General features: G+C 28.3%; 4 protein-coding genes across 4 annotated transcripts in view; 1 reads left to right on the top strand and 3 right to left on the bottom strand.

The window, feature by feature from the left end:
- Positions 1–321, top strand: part of LOC134828478 (homeotic protein spalt-major-like) — a 57,554-nt gene extending 57,233 nt beyond the window's left edge. The window contains exon 9 of the mRNA XM_063841458.1: positions 7–321. Within this exon, the coding sequence (XP_063697528.1) occupies positions 7–321 (315 nt within the window). The remainder of the gene's footprint in view (positions 1–6) is intronic.
- LOC134831474 (cytochrome b5-related protein-like) lies at positions 305–9,143 on the bottom strand. The gene is made up of 3 exons (XM_063845207.1): positions 8,985–9,143; positions 1,800–1,926; positions 305–1,735 (listed from the first exon to the last, which is right to left on the bottom strand). Exons 1-3 carry the CDS (start codon positions 9,062–9,064, stop codon positions 596–598), a joined length of 1,347 nt encoding a protein of 448 aa, XP_063701277.1. The 5' UTR covers positions 9,065–9,143; the 3' UTR covers positions 305–595.
- Positions 9,144–9,248: 105 nt separating this feature from the next.
- On the bottom strand, positions 9,249–11,503 carry LOC134830626 (uncharacterized). Its single transcript, XM_063844169.1, has 2 exons — positions 10,707–11,503; positions 9,249–10,357 (listed from the first exon to the last, which is right to left on the bottom strand). The coding sequence occupies exons 1-2, from the start codon at positions 11,426–11,428 to the stop codon at positions 9,373–9,375; spliced, it is 1,707 nt and encodes a 568-aa protein (XP_063700239.1). The 5' UTR covers positions 11,429–11,503; the 3' UTR covers positions 9,249–9,372.
- A 1,666-nt stretch (positions 11,504–13,169) lies between these two features.
- Positions 13,170–17,350, bottom strand: LOC134829428 (cytochrome b5-related protein-like). Its single transcript, XM_063842487.1, has 3 exons — positions 17,085–17,350; positions 14,376–15,314; positions 13,170–13,614 (listed from the first exon to the last, which is right to left on the bottom strand). The coding sequence occupies exons 1-3, from the start codon at positions 17,168–17,170 to the stop codon at positions 13,308–13,310; spliced, it is 1,332 nt and encodes a 443-aa protein (XP_063698557.1). The 5' UTR covers positions 17,171–17,350; the 3' UTR covers positions 13,170–13,307.
- Between the last annotated feature and the right edge of the window lie 510 nt (positions 17,351–17,860).

Raw genomic sequence — 17,860 nt, 5'->3', positions numbered from 1 at the left:
TTTTAGTTAAATGACGTCATGGGTCATCCTCCAATGTCTCTCTTGCACTCCCAGATGAATCAAGGAAAATTTCCTTTTCCTCCCTTTTCGCTTCCTGCGATGAATTTACATGCGCGCTCGCCATCGCCATCGAATCAAAATATCAATAACAGCAACTTTAATGGCAGTAACGACCGAAAATCGAAACGCGAGAACAACAATGAGGAAAATGAGGACTTGCCAGTAATTAAAAAGGAAAAGGAAGAAGATAGTGACTCGGAAATGGACACAGAATTGGATCTTTCGGTCAAAGGACGTCGTAATGGCGCGAATTGTGATTAAATATTAATTATTAAAAAATTAGCACAGATTTCTCAGACACGAAAAAAAATGTTAGGAACCTTTTTTTAGTTTTTTCTTAGGTTTTTTAATGCCAAACATCAATTTTTATTACTTTCTTAACCCATTCCCGCCCCTTGCGTTTACGTTTAACATAGAAAAATAACAATTTGAGGACTGAAATATGACTTGGTAGCATTTAAAATAAAATAAATATGAAAAAAATATGTAGAAATAAAGTTAAAGATGCAATAAAATCCCAAAAATTGCGTGAAAATTATTTCATGACGTTCTTGTTCGTGTCAATATTCGATCCAATTGGGCATTTTTTGGGTTTTGTACGTGCCAGTTGCAAATGTTGCTCCTTAAAAAGCTCAAACCAGTCACTTCGTTGCGGTTCAAGGCCGAATTCCTCGCAAGTTTTCACAAAAATATCGTTAAAATGGGGCAAAATCGCGTGATCGAGCGTCGGAAAGAGATGATGCATCCCGTGATCCCCAAAATGGGTCAAAACCAGCAACAAACTCTTCTTTAAACCATCCCGTTCAACGACAGAGTCCAACTGAAAGACGCCAAAATCCATGTCATCTCTCACAGGATCGCCTTCGTGAAACGCCCCAAGCGGATGGTGAGCCGCATTGATCGTTATCAGCCCGAAAAAGGCACTCGCAGCTGTCAGAATCCAGAACCAAAGTTTAAAACTGGCCAAAATTGTGAGATTTGGACCTCCGAAGAGATAAATTGTCGTTGGAACGACCAAAGGAATCAAAATTTCATCGAGATGCCAGTAATTTTTGCGAAAAACGATGCTCATGATCGTTCTCTTGATCGCTTCGTTGCTATAAATCACCGAATAAATGAGCCATTCGTACGCCCACGAGCCATAACGTTGCACGAAATTCTTCTTTGGGTACACGGAATGCATCAAAAACGGCTCCATGAAGGAAACTTCCAAATCCGACAACGAATTCGGGAACTGATGATGCGACAAAACGTGCGAAATCCGCCATTCACGAAAACTCATGAGACACAAATTGAAAATTTTCATTCGCCAATTGTCGCGTTTGTGGAAAAAATTATGCGCTGTAATTATCGTGCCGGTCATGACAATTCCCGCTAAAATTATCAAAGCCCAACTGTTAGGGAAACGTCCTACAAGACCAGCCATCACTAATGTCAGCAGCAACAACGAATCTTGGATAAATTTCGACTTTCGCTCGTCTCGTCGGCGATTTTTGTTCACCGCGGGCATTTTGGCAGCGACGCGTCTCTTTAAAGTCTTGTAAAAACCGTCTTCGGCGAAGGTGAGTTTGCTGTTGCGAGGTTTGCTGGCATTTCGTACGAAATAGTATTGCAGGAGTTTTTCCGGTTTTACCGAAATGTGATGCGATTCAAATGCTTCCGTTATATCACAGCCCTAAAAATTAAATTTTTGCGTTAGATTTGAAATAAAAAAGGTAAATTTTAAGTGAAATAAGTACTTTTGTAAGTTTTAACCAGTCTTCGCCGCCGGGATGAATGTCAACAAAGTTGGTCAAGTCATATAATTTGTCATGGATTCGCCATAAGCCTTCGGCGTTTTCGTCTTTTCTGCGACCTGCGAGCCAACTGAAAAAAAAAATAATTTAATTATTTCAATTGAAATTTTATTTTAAGGCAAAATGATTAAAAATAATAAATTAGAGCCCTCTGACAAATTTTTATCCATTTTGAGCAAAATTTGACAAAAATAGCTTTGACACAGTTTTTGACACAGTTTTTTTGCTCTTGATTTAGTTTTTAAAATAAAACTATGTCAAAGGAAAAATTTTTTTTCAGTTTCAATTTTTTGGCAGTTTTGAGTTGCAAAATGATTAAAAATGATAAATTAGAGCCTTCTGACAAATTTTTATCCATTTGGAGCAAGATTTGACAAAAATAGCTTTGACACAGTTTTTGACACAGTTTTTTTGCTCTTGATTTAGTTTTTAAAACAAAACTATGTCAAAGGAAAAATTTTTTTTCAGTTTAAATTTTTTGGCAGTTTTGAGTTATAAAATGATTAAAAATGATAAATTAGAGCCTTCTGACAAATTTTTATCCATTTGGAGCAAAATTTGACAAAAATAGCTTTGACACAGTTTTTGACACAGTTTTTTTTGCTCTTGATTTAGTTTTTAAAACAAAACTATGTCAAAGGAAAAAATTTTTTTCAGTTTAAATTTTTTGGCAATTTTGAGTTGCAAAATGATTAAAAATGATAAATTAGAGCCTTCTGACAAATTTTTATCCATTTGGAGCAAAATTTGACAAAAATAGCATTGACACAGTTTTTGACACAGTTTTTTTTGCTCTTGATTTAGTTTTTAAAACAAAACTATGTCAAAGGAAAAAATTTTTTTCAGTTTAAATTTTTTGGCAATTTTGAGTTGCAAAATGATTAAAAATGATAAATTAGAGCCTTCTGACAAATTTTTATCCATTTGGAGCAAAATTTGACAAAAATAGCATTGACACAGTTTTTGACACAGTTTTTTTTGCTCTTGATTTAGTTTTTAAAACAAAACTATGTCAAAGGAAAAAATTTTTTTCAGTTTAAATTTTTTGGCAATTTTGAGTTGCAAAATGATTAAAAATGATAAATTAGAGCCTTCTGACAAATTTTTATCCATTTGGAGCAAAATTTGACAAAAATAGCATTGACACAGTTTTTGACACAGTTTTTGACACAGTTTTTGACACAGTTTTTTTTGCTCTTGATTTAGTTTTTAAAACAAAACTATGTCAAAGGAAAAAATTTTTTTCAGTTTAAATTTTTTGGCAATTTTGAGTTATAAAATGATTAAAAATGATAAATTAGAGCCTTCTGACAAATTTTTATCCATTTGGAGCAAAATTTGACAAAAATAGCTTTGACACAGTTTTTGACACAGTTTTTGACACAGTTTTTTTTGCTCTTGATTTAGTTTTTAAAACAAAACTATGTCAAAGGAAAAAATTTTTTTCAGTTTAAATTTTTTGGCAATTTTGAGTTGCAAAATGATTAAAAATGATAAATTAGAGCCTTCTGACAAATTTTTATCCATTTGGAGCAAAATTTGACAAAAAATGCTTTGACACAGTTTTTTTGCTCTTGATTTAGTTTTTAAAACAAAACTATTTCAAAGAAAAAAATTTTTTTCAGTTTCAATTTTTTGGCAGTTTTGAGTTGCAAAATGATTAAAAATGATAAATTAGAGCCTTCTGACAAATTTTTATCCATTTGGAGCAAAATTTGACAAAAATAGCTTTGACACAGTTTTTGACACAGTTTTTTTTGCTCTTGATTTAGTTTTCAAAACAAAACTATGTCAAAGAAAAAATTTTTTTTCAGTTTCAATTTTTTTTCAGTTTTGAGTTATAAAATGATTAAAAATGATAAATTAGAGCCTTCTGACAAATTTTTATCCATTTGGAGCAAAATTTGACAAAAATAGCATTGACACAGTTTTTGACACAGTTTTTTTTGCTCTTGATTTAGTTTTTAAAACAAAACTATGTCAAAGGAAAAAATTTTTTTCAGTTTAAATTTTTTGGCAATTTTGAGTTGCAAAATGATTAAAAATGATAAATTAGAGCCTTCTGACAAATTTTTATCCATTTGGAGCAAAATTTGACAAAAATAGCATTGACACAGTTTTTGACACAGTTTTTTTTGCTCTTGATTTAGTTTTTAAAACAAAACTATGTCAAAGGAAAAAATTTTTTTCAGTTTAAATTTTTTGGCAATTTTGAGTTGCAAAATGATTAAAAATGATAAATTAGAGCCTTCTGACAAATTTTTATCCATTTGGAGCAAAATTTGACAAAAATAGCATTGACACAGTTTTTGACACAGTTTTTTTTGCTCTTGATTTAGTTTTTAAAACAAAACTATGTCAAAGGAAAAAAAGTTTAAATTTTTTGGCAATTTTTTGAGTTGCAAAATGATTAAAAATGATAAATTAGAGCCCTCTGACAAATTTTTATCCATTTGGAGCAAAATTTGACAAAAATAGCTTTGACACAGTTTTTGACACAGTTTTTTTTGCTCTTGATTTAGTTTTTAAAACAAAACTATGTCAAAGGAAAAAATTTTTTTCAGTTTAAATTTTTTGGCAATTTTGAGTTGCAAAATGATTAAAAATGATAAATTAGAGCCTTCTGACAAATTTTTATCCATTTGGAGCAAAATTTGACAAAAATAGCATTGACACAGTTTTTGACACAGTTTTTTTTGCTCTTGATTTAGTTTTTAAAACAAAACTATGTCAAAGGAAAAAATTTTTTTCAGTTTAAATTTTTTGGCAATTTTGAGTTGCAAAATGATTAAAAATGATAAATTAGAGCCTTCTGACAAATTTTTATCCATTTGGAGCAAAATTTGACAAAAATTGCTTTGACACAGTTTTTGACACAGTTTTTTTTGCTCTTGATTTAGTTTTTAAAACAAAACTATGTCAAAGGAAAAAATTTTTTTCAGTTTAAATTTTTTGGCAATTTTGAGTTGCAAAATGATTAAAAATGATAAATTAGAGCCTTCTGACAAATTTTTATCCATTTGGAGCAAAATTTGACAAAAATAGCATTGACACAGTTTTTGACACAGTTTTTTTTGCTCTTGATTTAGTTTTTAAAACAAAACTATGTCAAAGGAAAAAATTTTTTTCAGTTTAAATTTTTTGGCAATTTTGAGTTGCAAAATGATTAAAAATGATAAATTAGAGCCTTCTGACAAATTTTTATCCATTTGGAGCAAAATTTGACAAAAATAGCATTGACACAGTTTTTGACACAGTTTTTTTTGCTCTTGATTTAGTTTTTAAAACAAAACTATGTCAAAGGAAAAAATTTTTTTCAGTTTAAATTTTTTGGCAATTTTGAGTTGCAAAATGATTAAAAATGATAAATTAGAGCCTTCTGACAAATTTTTATCCATTTGGAGCAAAATTTGACAAAAATAGCTTTGACACAGTTTTTTTGCTCTTGATTTAGTTTTTAAAACAAAACTATGTCAAAGGAAAAAATTTTTTTCAGTTTAAATTTTTTGGCAATTTTGAGTTGCAAAATGATTAAAAATGATAAATTAGAGCCTTCTGACAAATTTTTATCCATTTGGAGCAAAATTTGACAAAAATAGCATTGACACAGTTTTTGACACAGTTTTTTTTGCTCTTGATTTAGTTTTTAAAACAAAACTATGTCAAAGGAAAAAATTTTTTTCAGTTTAAATTTTTTGGCAATTTTGAGTTGCAAAATGATTAAAAATGATAAATTAGAGCCTTCTGACAAATTTTTATCCATTTGGAGCAAAATTTGACAAAAATAGCATTGACACAGTTTTTGACACAGTTTTTTTTGCTCTTGATTTAGTTTTTAAAACAAAACTATGTCAAAGGAAAAAATTTTTTTCAGTTTAAATTTTTTGGCAATTTTGAGTTGCAAAATGATTAAAAATGATAAATTAGAGCCTTCTGACAAATTTTTATCCATTTGGAGCAAAATTTGACAAAAATAGCTTTGACACAGTTTTTGACACAGTTTTTTTTGCTCTTGATTTAGTTTTTAAAACAAAACTATGTCAAAGGAAAAAATTTTTTTTCAGTTTCAATTTTTTGGCAATTTTGAGTTGCAAAATGATTAAAAATGATAAATTAGAGCCCTCTGACAAATTTTTATCCATTTGGAGCAAAATTTGACAAAAATAGCTTTGACACAGTTTTTGACACAGTTTTTTTTTGCTCTTGATTTAGTTTATAAAACAAAACTATGTCAAAGGAAAAAATTTTTTTCAGTTTCAAATTTTTAGCAGTTTTGAGTTGTAAAATGATTAAAAATGATAAATTAGAGCCTTCTGACAAATTTTTATCCATTTGGAGCAAAATTTGACAAAAATAGCATTGACACAGTTTTTGACACAGTTTTTTTTGCTCTTGATTTAGTTTTTAAAACAAAACTATGTCAAAGGAAAAAATTTTTTTCAGTTTAAATTTTTTGGCAATTTTGAGTTGCAAAATGATTAAAAATGATAAATTAGAGCCTTCTGACAAATTTTTATCCATTTGGAGCAAAATTTGACAAAAATAGCATTGACACAGTTTTTGACACAGTTTTTTTTGCTCTTGATTTAGTTTTTAAAACAAAACTATGTCAAAGGAAAAAATTTTTTTCAGTTTAAATTTTTTGGCAATTTTGAGTTGCAAAATGATTAAAAATGATAAATTAGAGCCTTCTGACAAATTTTTATCCATTTGGAGCAAAATTTGACAAAAATAGCTTTGACACAGTTTTTGACACAGTTTTTTTGCTCTTGATTTAGTTTTTAAAACAAAACTATGTCAAAGGAAAAATTTTTTTTCAGTTTCAATTTTTTAGCAGTTTTGAGTTGTAAAATGATTAAAAATGATAAATTAGAGCCTTCTGACAAATTTTTATCCATTTGGAGCAAAATTTGACAAAAATAGCATTGACACAGTTTTTGACACAGTTTTTTTTGCTCTTGATTTAGTTTTTAAAACAAAACTATGTCAAAGGAAAAAATTTTTTTCAGTTTAAATTTTTTGGCAATTTTGAGTTGCAAAATGATTAAAAATGATAAATTAGAGCCTTCTGACAAATTTTTATCCATTTGGAGCAAAATTTGACAAAAATAGCTTTGACACAGTTTTTTTGCTCTTGATTTAGTTTTTAAAACAAAACTATGTCAAAGGAAAAAATTTTTTTCAGTTTAAATTTTTTGGCAATTTTGAGTTGCAAAATGATTAAAAATGATAAATTAGAGCCTTCTGACAAATTTTTATCCATTTGGAGCAAAATTTGACAAAAATAGCATTGACACAGTTTTTGACACAGTTTTTTTTGCTCTTGATTTAGTTTTTAAAACAAAACTATGTCAAAGGAAAAAATTTTTTTCAGTTTAAATTTTTTGGCAATTTTGAGTTGCAAAATGATTAAAAATGATAAATTAGAGCCTTCTGACAAATTTTTATCCATTTGGAGCAAAATTTGACAAAAATAGCATTGACACAGTTTTTGACACAGTTTTTTTTGCTCTTGATTTAGTTTTTAAAACAAAACTATGTCAAAGGAAAAAATTTTTTTCAGTTTAAATTTTTTGGCAATTTTGAGTTGCAAAATGATTAAAAATGATAAATTAGAGCCTTCTGACAAATTTTTATCCATTTGGAGCAAAATTTGACAAAAATAGCTTTGACACAGTTTTTGACACAGTTTTTTTGCTCTTGATTTAGTTTTTAAAACAAAACTATGTCAAAGGAAAAATTTTTTTTCAGTTTCAATTTTTTGGCAATTTTGAGTTGCAAAATGATTAAAAATGATAAATTAGAGCCTTCTGACAAATTTTTATCCATTTGGAGCAAAATTTGACAAAAATAGCTTTGACACAGTTTTTGACACAGTTTTTTTGCTCTTGATTTAGTTTTTAAAACAAAACTATGTCAAAGGAAAAAATTTTTTTCAGTTTCAATTTTTTAGCAGTTTTGAGTTGCAAAATGATTAAAAATGATAAATTAGAGCCCTCTGATAAATTTTTATCCATTTGGAGCAAGATTTGACAAAAATCGCTTTGACACAGTTTTTGACACAGTTTTTTTGCTCTTGATTTAGTTTTCAAAACAGAACTATGTCAAAAAAAAAATTTTTTTTAGTTTCAATTTTTTGAAAATATAAATTTTAATTTTAAAAGAAATAAAAAATTTTAAGAAATTTAATTAATTTACAGCATTTGAATTTTGAAAATTAGTATTTAAATTAAAAATTCATTTTAAAATTTATTTTTTTTTGTTCCAAATTAAATCAATTAAATTAATTTTTTTAATTAAATTAATTTGATTTTTATAAAATTAGTAAATATAAAATAAAATATTTACAAAATTTTAAGAAAAAGAAGTTAATTTTTTTAAAAAATTTGAGAATAAATTTTCAATTTTCATAATTAAAATAAATATATTAAAAAAAATCAAGCCATTAAATTAAATTTGAAATATTTTTATTTATCAATATTCAATTTTTAAATAAATTAAAAAAAACCTCAACTTTTTTTTTGATTTCACTTAAAGTTCAAGAACGAAATTCAAACCGGAAATCCTCAACATTAACTTTTTATTTTATTTTCTCCAGAAATGAGAAAAATTTACCTTGACATCCACACAAGGCTATTACCGGAATTACTTTACTAAGTAACAATTCTTAACGAAAATTAAATTTATTGACCAAAAATAACAACAACATCAACAAAAACAAACAAAACAAGCCCAGCTGAGCTACAAAAAACCGGTTTTCGTGTTGTTATGATTTTTTTTTCTATAAACTTTTATCAATAAACTTGTAAATTTATTCAAAATGCATGTCTGTTGTCGTTACTCTCACATGTGTACGTGCTACAATTAATCGGAGCGTAATTATATTTTTATTAGAATACGATTAAAATTTGTTAAAACTTAACTTGTCAGCAATAAAAAATCATTTTTTGCGATTTTAACGATAAACTATAATTTTTTTTCGTTATGCTTTTTTGCTCTTCGCTCTCCAAAAATTTTTTGAATGAACATTCACTTTTCGTTTCGTACCGTTACTTTTTTGTTGGGTTTTAGACGTTACATCACCGAAATTATTATTTTTTCACCTTCAAAATGTTTTGAAATACTTACGTGTGTCCCGTCTTCAAAATTGCATCTCGATAAGTTGGATATTTGTGCGTAATTGACGGCGTCAAATTCTGATTTCCCATTTTTTTGCGGGTCAAAGTTCGAAAATTATTCGAATTATTAATTTTTTATGCAGAAATTTGTATTTACGCGACTTGCTCACGTCCGTGGTCCATCGTTGACTGAAGTGTTTACCGGAACGTGAGAGAGAAAAAATTATAAAAATGCTTTTAAGGGGCTGCTAAGTGAGACTGGTTTCTGTACGTTGATTAACATAAATTTATTTTTTTTACGTTTTACGTCTTATGAATGAAGAAACATGAAAAGTTGACCTTTTAGAAGGTAAAAGTACACAAAAAAAGAAATTAATCGTCAATTAATTAATAAAAAATTAAGAAATATAAAATTTCCGTAAATTCTCGATGGGAAGTAATTCCGTTTTTCGCTCAAAATCGTTAAAATCAGCGAATAAGACACACAAATGTTGAAAAAGAACTCCATCAAAGCACAAATAACGCTTCCATCGCTTCATTCCAATACATTCCACGAACTCGATCATCGTTGCCTGCGTTATGATGTAAAGCCAAGTAGCCTGAAAATCCTCAAAACTAAAATCTCTCAACTCAGGACACGAAATTTTCTTCGGAAAATCAGAATCCGCCACTTTTTTGAACATCAAAAGCAGCAAATCCGCAATTTTTGTGGGAACTTTTGCCTGTTTCACCAAAAAATTCAACGTCAAAATGACAGGAATCAATTCCGCTTGCTCAATTTCCATCAATTCGTCAATTTTCAAGGCTGGATCTTGCAATGTCCATTTAATCAGCTCGCGACGAGTTGTTTCGTACGCATCACGACGGAAAATCAAGTCATGCAAATCGGGGATTTCAATTGGAGGCATTTCCGGTTCAACTTGGATTTCGCGATATTTTCCCTCGGAAATTGTGAAGACAGGATGGGAAGTTGCCATTTCTACTTCGGGTTGCGAAAGTATTCCGAGGATGCAGCGGTAGAGCCAAATGCACAAGTCGACTTGGGATTTTTTGAAGCAGGGGTTGGCGATGTCCTCGAAATAGGGAGAAATTCGTTTTGGGTAGCCTTTGAGAGCGATGTACATGATGGGCTCGTCGTGATCGAGTAATTTCTTGAGAAATCCAGTTTCTTTGATGGTTGGAGACAAATTTGATGTCAAATCGTATTGTTTCAAGCTTGCGGAAATTTTTTCCGTTGAGACCCCGATGAGATTTGCAGCTTTTTTGATGACTTCAGATCGATCAGTTTGATGATTCGGCATGATTTCTTTTACTTTTTGAGCGATTTTAGAAAATTTTGAGTCTCTTCCAAGATTCCAATGAAATCTTTTTAAATCTTGCATCCTAAAAATTAAAAAAAATATTTTAAAAATATGTTTAATAGTCCCAAGGCACATTTTAAAATGTTGTCCCAATGTGAATTCTAAAATTTCCCCAATGAACAATTCAAAATTTTTCCTCAATGCACAATTTTAAGTTTTGTCCCAATGCAAATTCTAAAAATTTTTCTCAATGAACAATTCAAAATTTTTACTCAATGCACATTTTAAAATTTTGTCCCAATGCAAATTCTAAAAATTTCCTCAATGCATATTTTGAAATTTTGTCCCAATGCAAATTCTAAAAATTTTTCCAATGCACATTTAAAAAATTTTCCCCAATGCAATTTCTTAAAATAATCAAAAATTCTTACCTGTCAACGACATCATTGCCGCAAAAAGTCGAAAATAAAGCCATTTGATACGATTTCAAGCCAAAATGTTCTCGCAACTGGTCTTTCCAAATTTCCGTCGTCTCAAATGTCCCATAATCGATTTGTTTGTAACTCATCATGCGGAAATCCCCCTCAAATATGAGAAAATCCGAGTCATCCGTAAAAACAGCAAAAGCTTCATTTTCCTTTGCATATCTTGCAATCTCCAAATCGACATCTTCGTAGCAATTTTTCCATTTTCCAAGCGATTTCAAGTGTTGCCGATAAAACGGACCATGAACCGTAGGCGTTCGAAGGCGTTCTTCGTGCTGCAACTCGATCAACCAATTTTCATCCCTTTGTTTGACAGCCCATACAGCTTTGCAGTAGTCTTCGTATTGGTTTGTCTTGCGGATGAACCATGATTCGCGAGTGTTGTCTTTCGTAGGAGCTTCGATGAAAAATACGAGTTTGGCGCCGGCATCCACGAGCGACGACAAAAACTTTTTTTCGCGATCAATGAAGACTTGCCAACGCGAACCACAGAGGATTTCCATGTAATTTGAGCTTTGCATGTGAGTTACGACGGAAAAGTCAATGAGAATTATCGGCGATTTGTTGTGCTTCGTTTTGAATTCCTTGATTTCGTCTAAAATTTTCACTTTTACTTTGATGTGTGGTACATTTTTGGAAATGTAGCTTGTGAGTCCACTGACTCCCATGTTTTGAAAAAAAATTACGAAAAATGAACACGAATTTTACAAAAACAATTACACAAACATGGTGTGGAGTTCTTGTCGATTTATTAACAAAAATTAGAGATGTCAATAATGTGTAAGTATTTACGATTTTAAATTTATTTTGCAACTTATTTTTTTTTAATATTTTGGAAAAAAAATATTTGAATACATGAACAAAAATTAATTATGTTTAATAAATATTTTGTAAAGAAATAAAAAAGAAATAAATTAAAAAAAAAAGTTGGGAAAAAAATTTAAAAAAAATATTTTTGCAATGCAAAGATTACAAAAAAAAAAATAAATAAATTAAAAATTTAAATAAAAATATTAAATAATAAAACAAATTGAAAATTTAAAAAAAAACTTTAAAAAAATAAAAAAATAATAATAAAAATATTTTTCATAAAAAAATGAATTAATTTTATTTTTTTTTTTTAAATTATATTTTAAAGTTAATTTTTAAAGGCAATTTTTAAATTTAATCTAATATAATATGATGAATTAAAAATTATCAATTTTCATTTAATTATTTGGCATTTTACGAAATAATTAAAAAAATAGAAAAAAAACTATTAAAAAAAATTTAATGCAAAAATTATATAAAAAATAAACTAAAAATTTATTAAATAATAAAATAAAAATTAATAAAAAGAATAAAAATATTTTTGTTTTTAATAAAAAAAAAAGTTAATAAGGTATTAGATAAAATAAAAAAGTTAAAAAAAAAATTTTTATTTAAAACAAAATAATTTTTATTTTTTTTTTTATTAATTTTCATTTTATGTTATTATTAAATAAATTTTATTAAAAATTAAATATGAAATTTTAAATAATAATAATAAAATATTTAAAAAATAATTTATATAAAAAAAAAATTAATTTTATTTTTTTTTTTTTGTTTAATAATATTTTTAAAATAATTTTTTAAATGCAATTTTTAATTAAATTTAATATAATACGATGAAATAAAAATTAACAATTTTTATTTATTTCTAGATTTAAGATTTCAAAAAATATTCCCTTAGTTAAAAAAAAATGAAAATTTACCCGATTCTTTTTTAAATTTTCAAATAAATAACGAATTTGAAAAAATCACTTTTGGCATAACTAATGCAAAAACGCCATCTATGAGATATTTATAAAACTAAAAAATTCTATAATTTGTCTCATTTTTAAAATTTAATTTTTTTAAATATTTTTCACGTGTATTATTTATTTATCAAAAAAATGTTTATTTAATTTTCAGATTCATAGAATTTTCGCAAAATCTTAATAGGCATTAATTCAATTTTTTGTTGCTAATTGTTCATTTCGGCAAACAAGGCACTTTGGTGATGAAAAAAATTACCGTCCTTGTTGGGAGCTTCAAGGAAGAAAACGAGATCGGCTCCAGCTTCACTGAGTTTCGATAAAAATCGTTTTTCGCGATCGACGAGGAATTTCCAGCGCTGTCCCGAAAGAGTATCCCAAAAATCGTGACCTTGAAGATGCGTGAGGCAAGAAAATTCGATGAGAATGAGCGGGCGTTGGTTGTGCTGCTTTAGGAAATCACGTATTTCATCTAAAAGCTCGATTTTCACTTTTATTTCGGGTACATTGTTGGAAATGTAGCTTGTTAAACCACAAACTCCCATTTTTTTGTGGAGAAATGAATGAAATTTCTTAAAAAATTGTGAAATTCTTTCTTCTCTGATTGAACTTTGTCTGTGAAATTTGAGTCAAATTACTTTTATCACTTTATTTCGTCTCATTTTCAAAAAAAAATCTTAAAAATTTCAGTTAAATTTATTTTGTTTCCCTTTAAATTAAATGAAAATCCGTTCTAATCTAACTTTTGAGCTAATTTCTCCCCCAAAAATTATCACTTTAATGCAAAAATATTATTTTTTCGCAGCGAAACTGGCACAGGATTCACTTCTGTTCGCCCCAATTGTTGGAATTGTCCCTTTATGAGTTCCCACCAACGACATTCACGACAAACTGCCTCGAATTCCTTGCAGGTTTCAAGCAATAAGGGCTGCAACTCCGGCAAATGAATGTGATCGATTGTCGGAAAGAGATGATGCAAAGCGTGGTCCCCGAAATGCGTCAAAGTCAACCAAATTCCTTGGATTTCTGTGCGATCCATGACGGCATCTAACTGAAAAATGCCCCAATCGAGCTTCGGACTGCAAAAAAAAAATCATGAAAAATCGATTTTAGTGAAAATATTCAGAAATGCAAAATTTTTTGACTTAAACTTAAGCTTAAAAAATTTCAACTTAAGCTTTAAGTCAAAAAAATAATAAGCTTAAGTAAAAATTCAAAAAAAAAAAAATAAAAGTTGAAAAAATTTTTAAAATTTTCAAAAATTAAATTTAATTTAATTGTAAGTTTTAAAATAAAAAAATTAATATATTGACTTAAGCTTAAGTTATAATTCAAAAAATTAAAAGTTTAAAAAATATGTAAAATTTTCCAAAATTAAATTTAATTTTAATTTGATAAAAAAAATTTTAAAAAATTTTAAAAATTAAATGTTGAAAAAATTTTTAAAACTTTCAAAAATTAAACTTAACTTAATTTTATTTTATAAATTAAAAAAAAAAAATATTTTGGCTTAAGCTTAAGTTAAAATTCAAAAAATTAAAAGTTGAAAAAATTTGTAAAATTTTCAAAAATTAAATTTAATTTAATTTTTAAATTAAAAAAAATATTTTTTCTTAAGTTGAAGAAAATTTTAAAAATATGTCTTAAGTAAAAAAAATGTTTTTTGGATTTTCAACTAAAATTCAAGAAAAAAAATATTTTTTTTAAATTTAAAAAAAAAAATAAGTAAATTTATTTGACTTAAGTCAAACTTAAGCGACTTTAACTCAAGCTTAAGTCTTAAGTCAAATAATTTTAACTTAATAAGTTTTTCAAACCTAAAAAAATATAAAAAACTCACTTCAAGGCGTCTCCCTCATGAACGATTTCCGGATGATGATGCGCCGCGTTAAGCCCAATGCATCCAAAGACAAAACTTCCAACTGCCAAAATGAAGATCCACATTGTAAAAACTTGTTGCGGCGTCATTGAACCAAAAACGAGCATCGCAAAGGGCAGAGAAAGCGGCACAACTACATCGTCAGTGTGAAAAAGTTGCTGTTTCGTGGTCATGGTGAGATAAAGTCTCTTTGTGAACTCCATGAAAAATGCAAAAACGTAAACAATGGGCGCTATAAGGCTCGAAAATATCGCTCCAAAAGTCGATTTAATGTTCGGACTTGGTAACCAGTTGAAAAACGGCTCAAAATAGGAAATCTCAAGGTCATGCAAGGTGTTTGTGTAGATGTGATGCGACATTGCGTGCGAAATTCGCCATTCGCGATACGAAAAAAGCGACAAATTCCACATTTTCATGCGCCAATTGTCCTTTTGATGGAAAAAGTTGTGCGCACTGATGACGGTATAGTTGAGAAATACGCCCGCCACGATCGCTAAAAGGTAGCTGTGGAATCGGGCACTTGCAATTGCAAATAAAAATGTCACCGCAAGGCATGTATCGAGTACTCGTTTTGATGCAACTTCCTTTTTTCGATCTAACGAAGGCAATTTTTCGCGAACTTTTCGTTTTAGAGTCTTGTAGAAGCCGTCTTCGTGCAACGTGAGTTTGAAATTGCGCGGAAGTTTGGCTTTGCGCACGAAATATTTCGGCAAAAGTTGCTCGGGACCCAACGAGATGTGATGACTTTCGAAGGTTTCGGTGATGTCGCAACCTTTAGTCAGCGCAAGCCAATCGGGACCGCCCGGATGACGTTTGATGAAGTCTGTAAAGTCGTACAGGTTGTCGTAGATGCGCCATAATCCTTCGGCGTTTTCGTCTTGGCGACGCCCATCAAGCCAACTATAGAAAAGAGAAGCAAAAAATTCTAATTTTAGTAAAAAGTCATAAAAATAACAAAAAATCGCTTCTTTTGTCTTCTATCCTAACAAAATTTTTTATCGTTACGGAAGAAGAATAAAAAAAATGAAACAATTGATCACGCAAGACAAAAAGTTGTCTTGTTAGTAAACAAAAAATGCCGTTAATTAAATTCATAAATTTTTACAACCGCCTTTAGTCATAATTTCGGCAAATTTTTAATGGAACTGGTTTTAAAGCTTCTTCGTGACTCAGAAAAAAAGGTTTGACTGACATTTTAATATCTAATCTTAGCTTCAGATAATTATACAGAACTTTGATAACTAATGATACCTATGAAGCTATTGATCAAAATAAAAATTTGAATTATTTCAAGGCATTATAAATAATTTTTACATTGAAAAAATTTGACAGATGTCAAAATTTCGACAAAAATTTAAAATTTTTAAACAATTGAGTCGATTTAATATCCAAAAATTAAAATTTTAATGAAGATTTTGACATCTGTCAATTTTTTTATGTATATTATTCCAAAAATTATTTTTTAAATTATTGAAAAAAAAGAATTTTTTGACAAATGTCAATTTATTAGATGTCAAAATTAAGTAAATTTCATTTAATGAATTTAACTTTTGACATATCAAATTTTTTGACAGATGTCAAAATTTTCTTAAAAATTTTAATGATTTGAACGTAATTTTTTCCAAAAAATTATTTTTATCAAATTAATGAATTCAATAAAATTTCAAAAATTTTAATATTTTTTGACATTTGAACTGTCAAAAATAAAAAAATGTCATTGAAAAATGGAGGAACCTGGTCATTTAAATTTTAAAAAAATATTTAAGGATATTTTATAGTTTTTTCGTGTCATACAAACTAAAAATATGTCAAAGGACTTTAAAAAATAATTAATATAAAAAATAAGAAAAAAAACTATTAAAAATTATTTTAAAAAATAAAATAATTAAATTTATAAAAAAATAATTAATTTACAAAAATTAAATAATTAAAATTTAAAAATTAAAAAAAAGCCTTTTAAGTCAAAATATTCTTAAATTAATTAATTAAAAATTAAAGTAAATGAAAAAAAATAAAATAAAAAAAAAATTTAAAAAAAAATTAATTAAAAAAAAATTAAATGAACTAAATTAATTATAATTTCTAGCTAACTCGAACATCTAAAATGTCAATATTGATGCTGTCAATAAAAGTCTCTAATTTCATTTAATTTACACACAAAATATTACTTCTCATAGATTTTCAATGAAAACTTGCATTTCTCAGTTTCAGATGTAATTCCAACTCCTTGTTACCTAATCTAGCACATTAATCTCGCCCTAATCAGCTGCTTATTAGCTGAAATCCCTACAAAACGCGTATAAAGTATTTGCTTAGTAGAGTTGCGTTCACCAGGAGAGCAGCATTTGACGTTTCACCGGCATTCGATTTGATGCCGTAAACACATGAAATCCAAAACAAGCATACAGCCCATCCAAGTAAGTAGCTCGAACGCTGTCTGTGCTCGCATGTATTTCACTCTGTTTATGCAAACACACACTCGACTCAACGTGAAGTCTCTAATCTTGTTTTTTTTTATAATTTTTTTTTATTGCCGCTGTTCAATTAGGGTTTAATGATAATCAATCAACTTTTTCTGATCTATATTATTATTTTGTTTTTTTTTTCATTGTTTTAATGATTCGCGATTCACACGACCTTCAAGATGTCATTTTTTTGTGTTAGACTCACATGTAACCTGTTCTGACGGCAACATCCCGATTTGTTGGATATTTGTGCGAAATTGACGGGGGAATTCCTGTTTTGCCGAACTCCATGTTTAAATTTAAAAAAAAAAATATTTTTTTTTTATCACAGACGTAATTTTTTTAATTTTTCATTATAAATTAATGAAAAACTTTGATTAATTATTTATTTTTTTGTTTTTTTATTAGAATAATTTGAATTAATTTCAAATTTTGTTCAAATTCCCGACTAAACGAACCGAAACCCGCAACTACCCGATTAAGAATGAAACAATATCAAATTTTTTCAAGTTTAAAGTACACCAGACAGTGTAACGACGCGTTGCCATACGACAAAAACGTTCGTTCTGTCTCGGGAAATACACAAAATAAAAAATATTGGCTCAACGATCGTTCCGTATGATAGTAATCTACATTAAAGCCGCACACAAAAACGACAACAAGTGACTCTTTAAAATTGTTTATTATTTATTTCTATTGTGATTGCGATGTAGAACGAAAGAAATTCGCATGCGATGAATTTTTAATGTTTTCACGTCTAACAAGAACTTAAAAATTTGCGGAAGTTGGAATTTTTTGATACGTTTTTGGTAAGAATTTTTTTTAAGAATTTTTATTTGACTGAAATTTGCCGAAAAAATTCATGATGCGCAATTTGGAAGTATCTCTCGATGAAAACGTGATATTTGTTTACCATCAAAATTCTCAAAATAAACTTGCTGATAAGGGTTTCGATGTCAAGCGTTTTGGATTTTGCCTTAA

Source organism: Culicoides brevitarsis, chromosome 2 (assembly GCF_036172545.1).
Source record: "Culicoides brevitarsis isolate CSIRO-B50_1 chromosome 2, AGI_CSIRO_Cbre_v1, whole genome shotgun sequence".
Taxonomy (NCBI): domain Eukaryota; kingdom Metazoa; phylum Arthropoda; class Insecta; order Diptera; family Ceratopogonidae; genus Culicoides; species Culicoides brevitarsis.
This window is presented reverse-complemented; position numbering and strand designations above follow the sequence as displayed.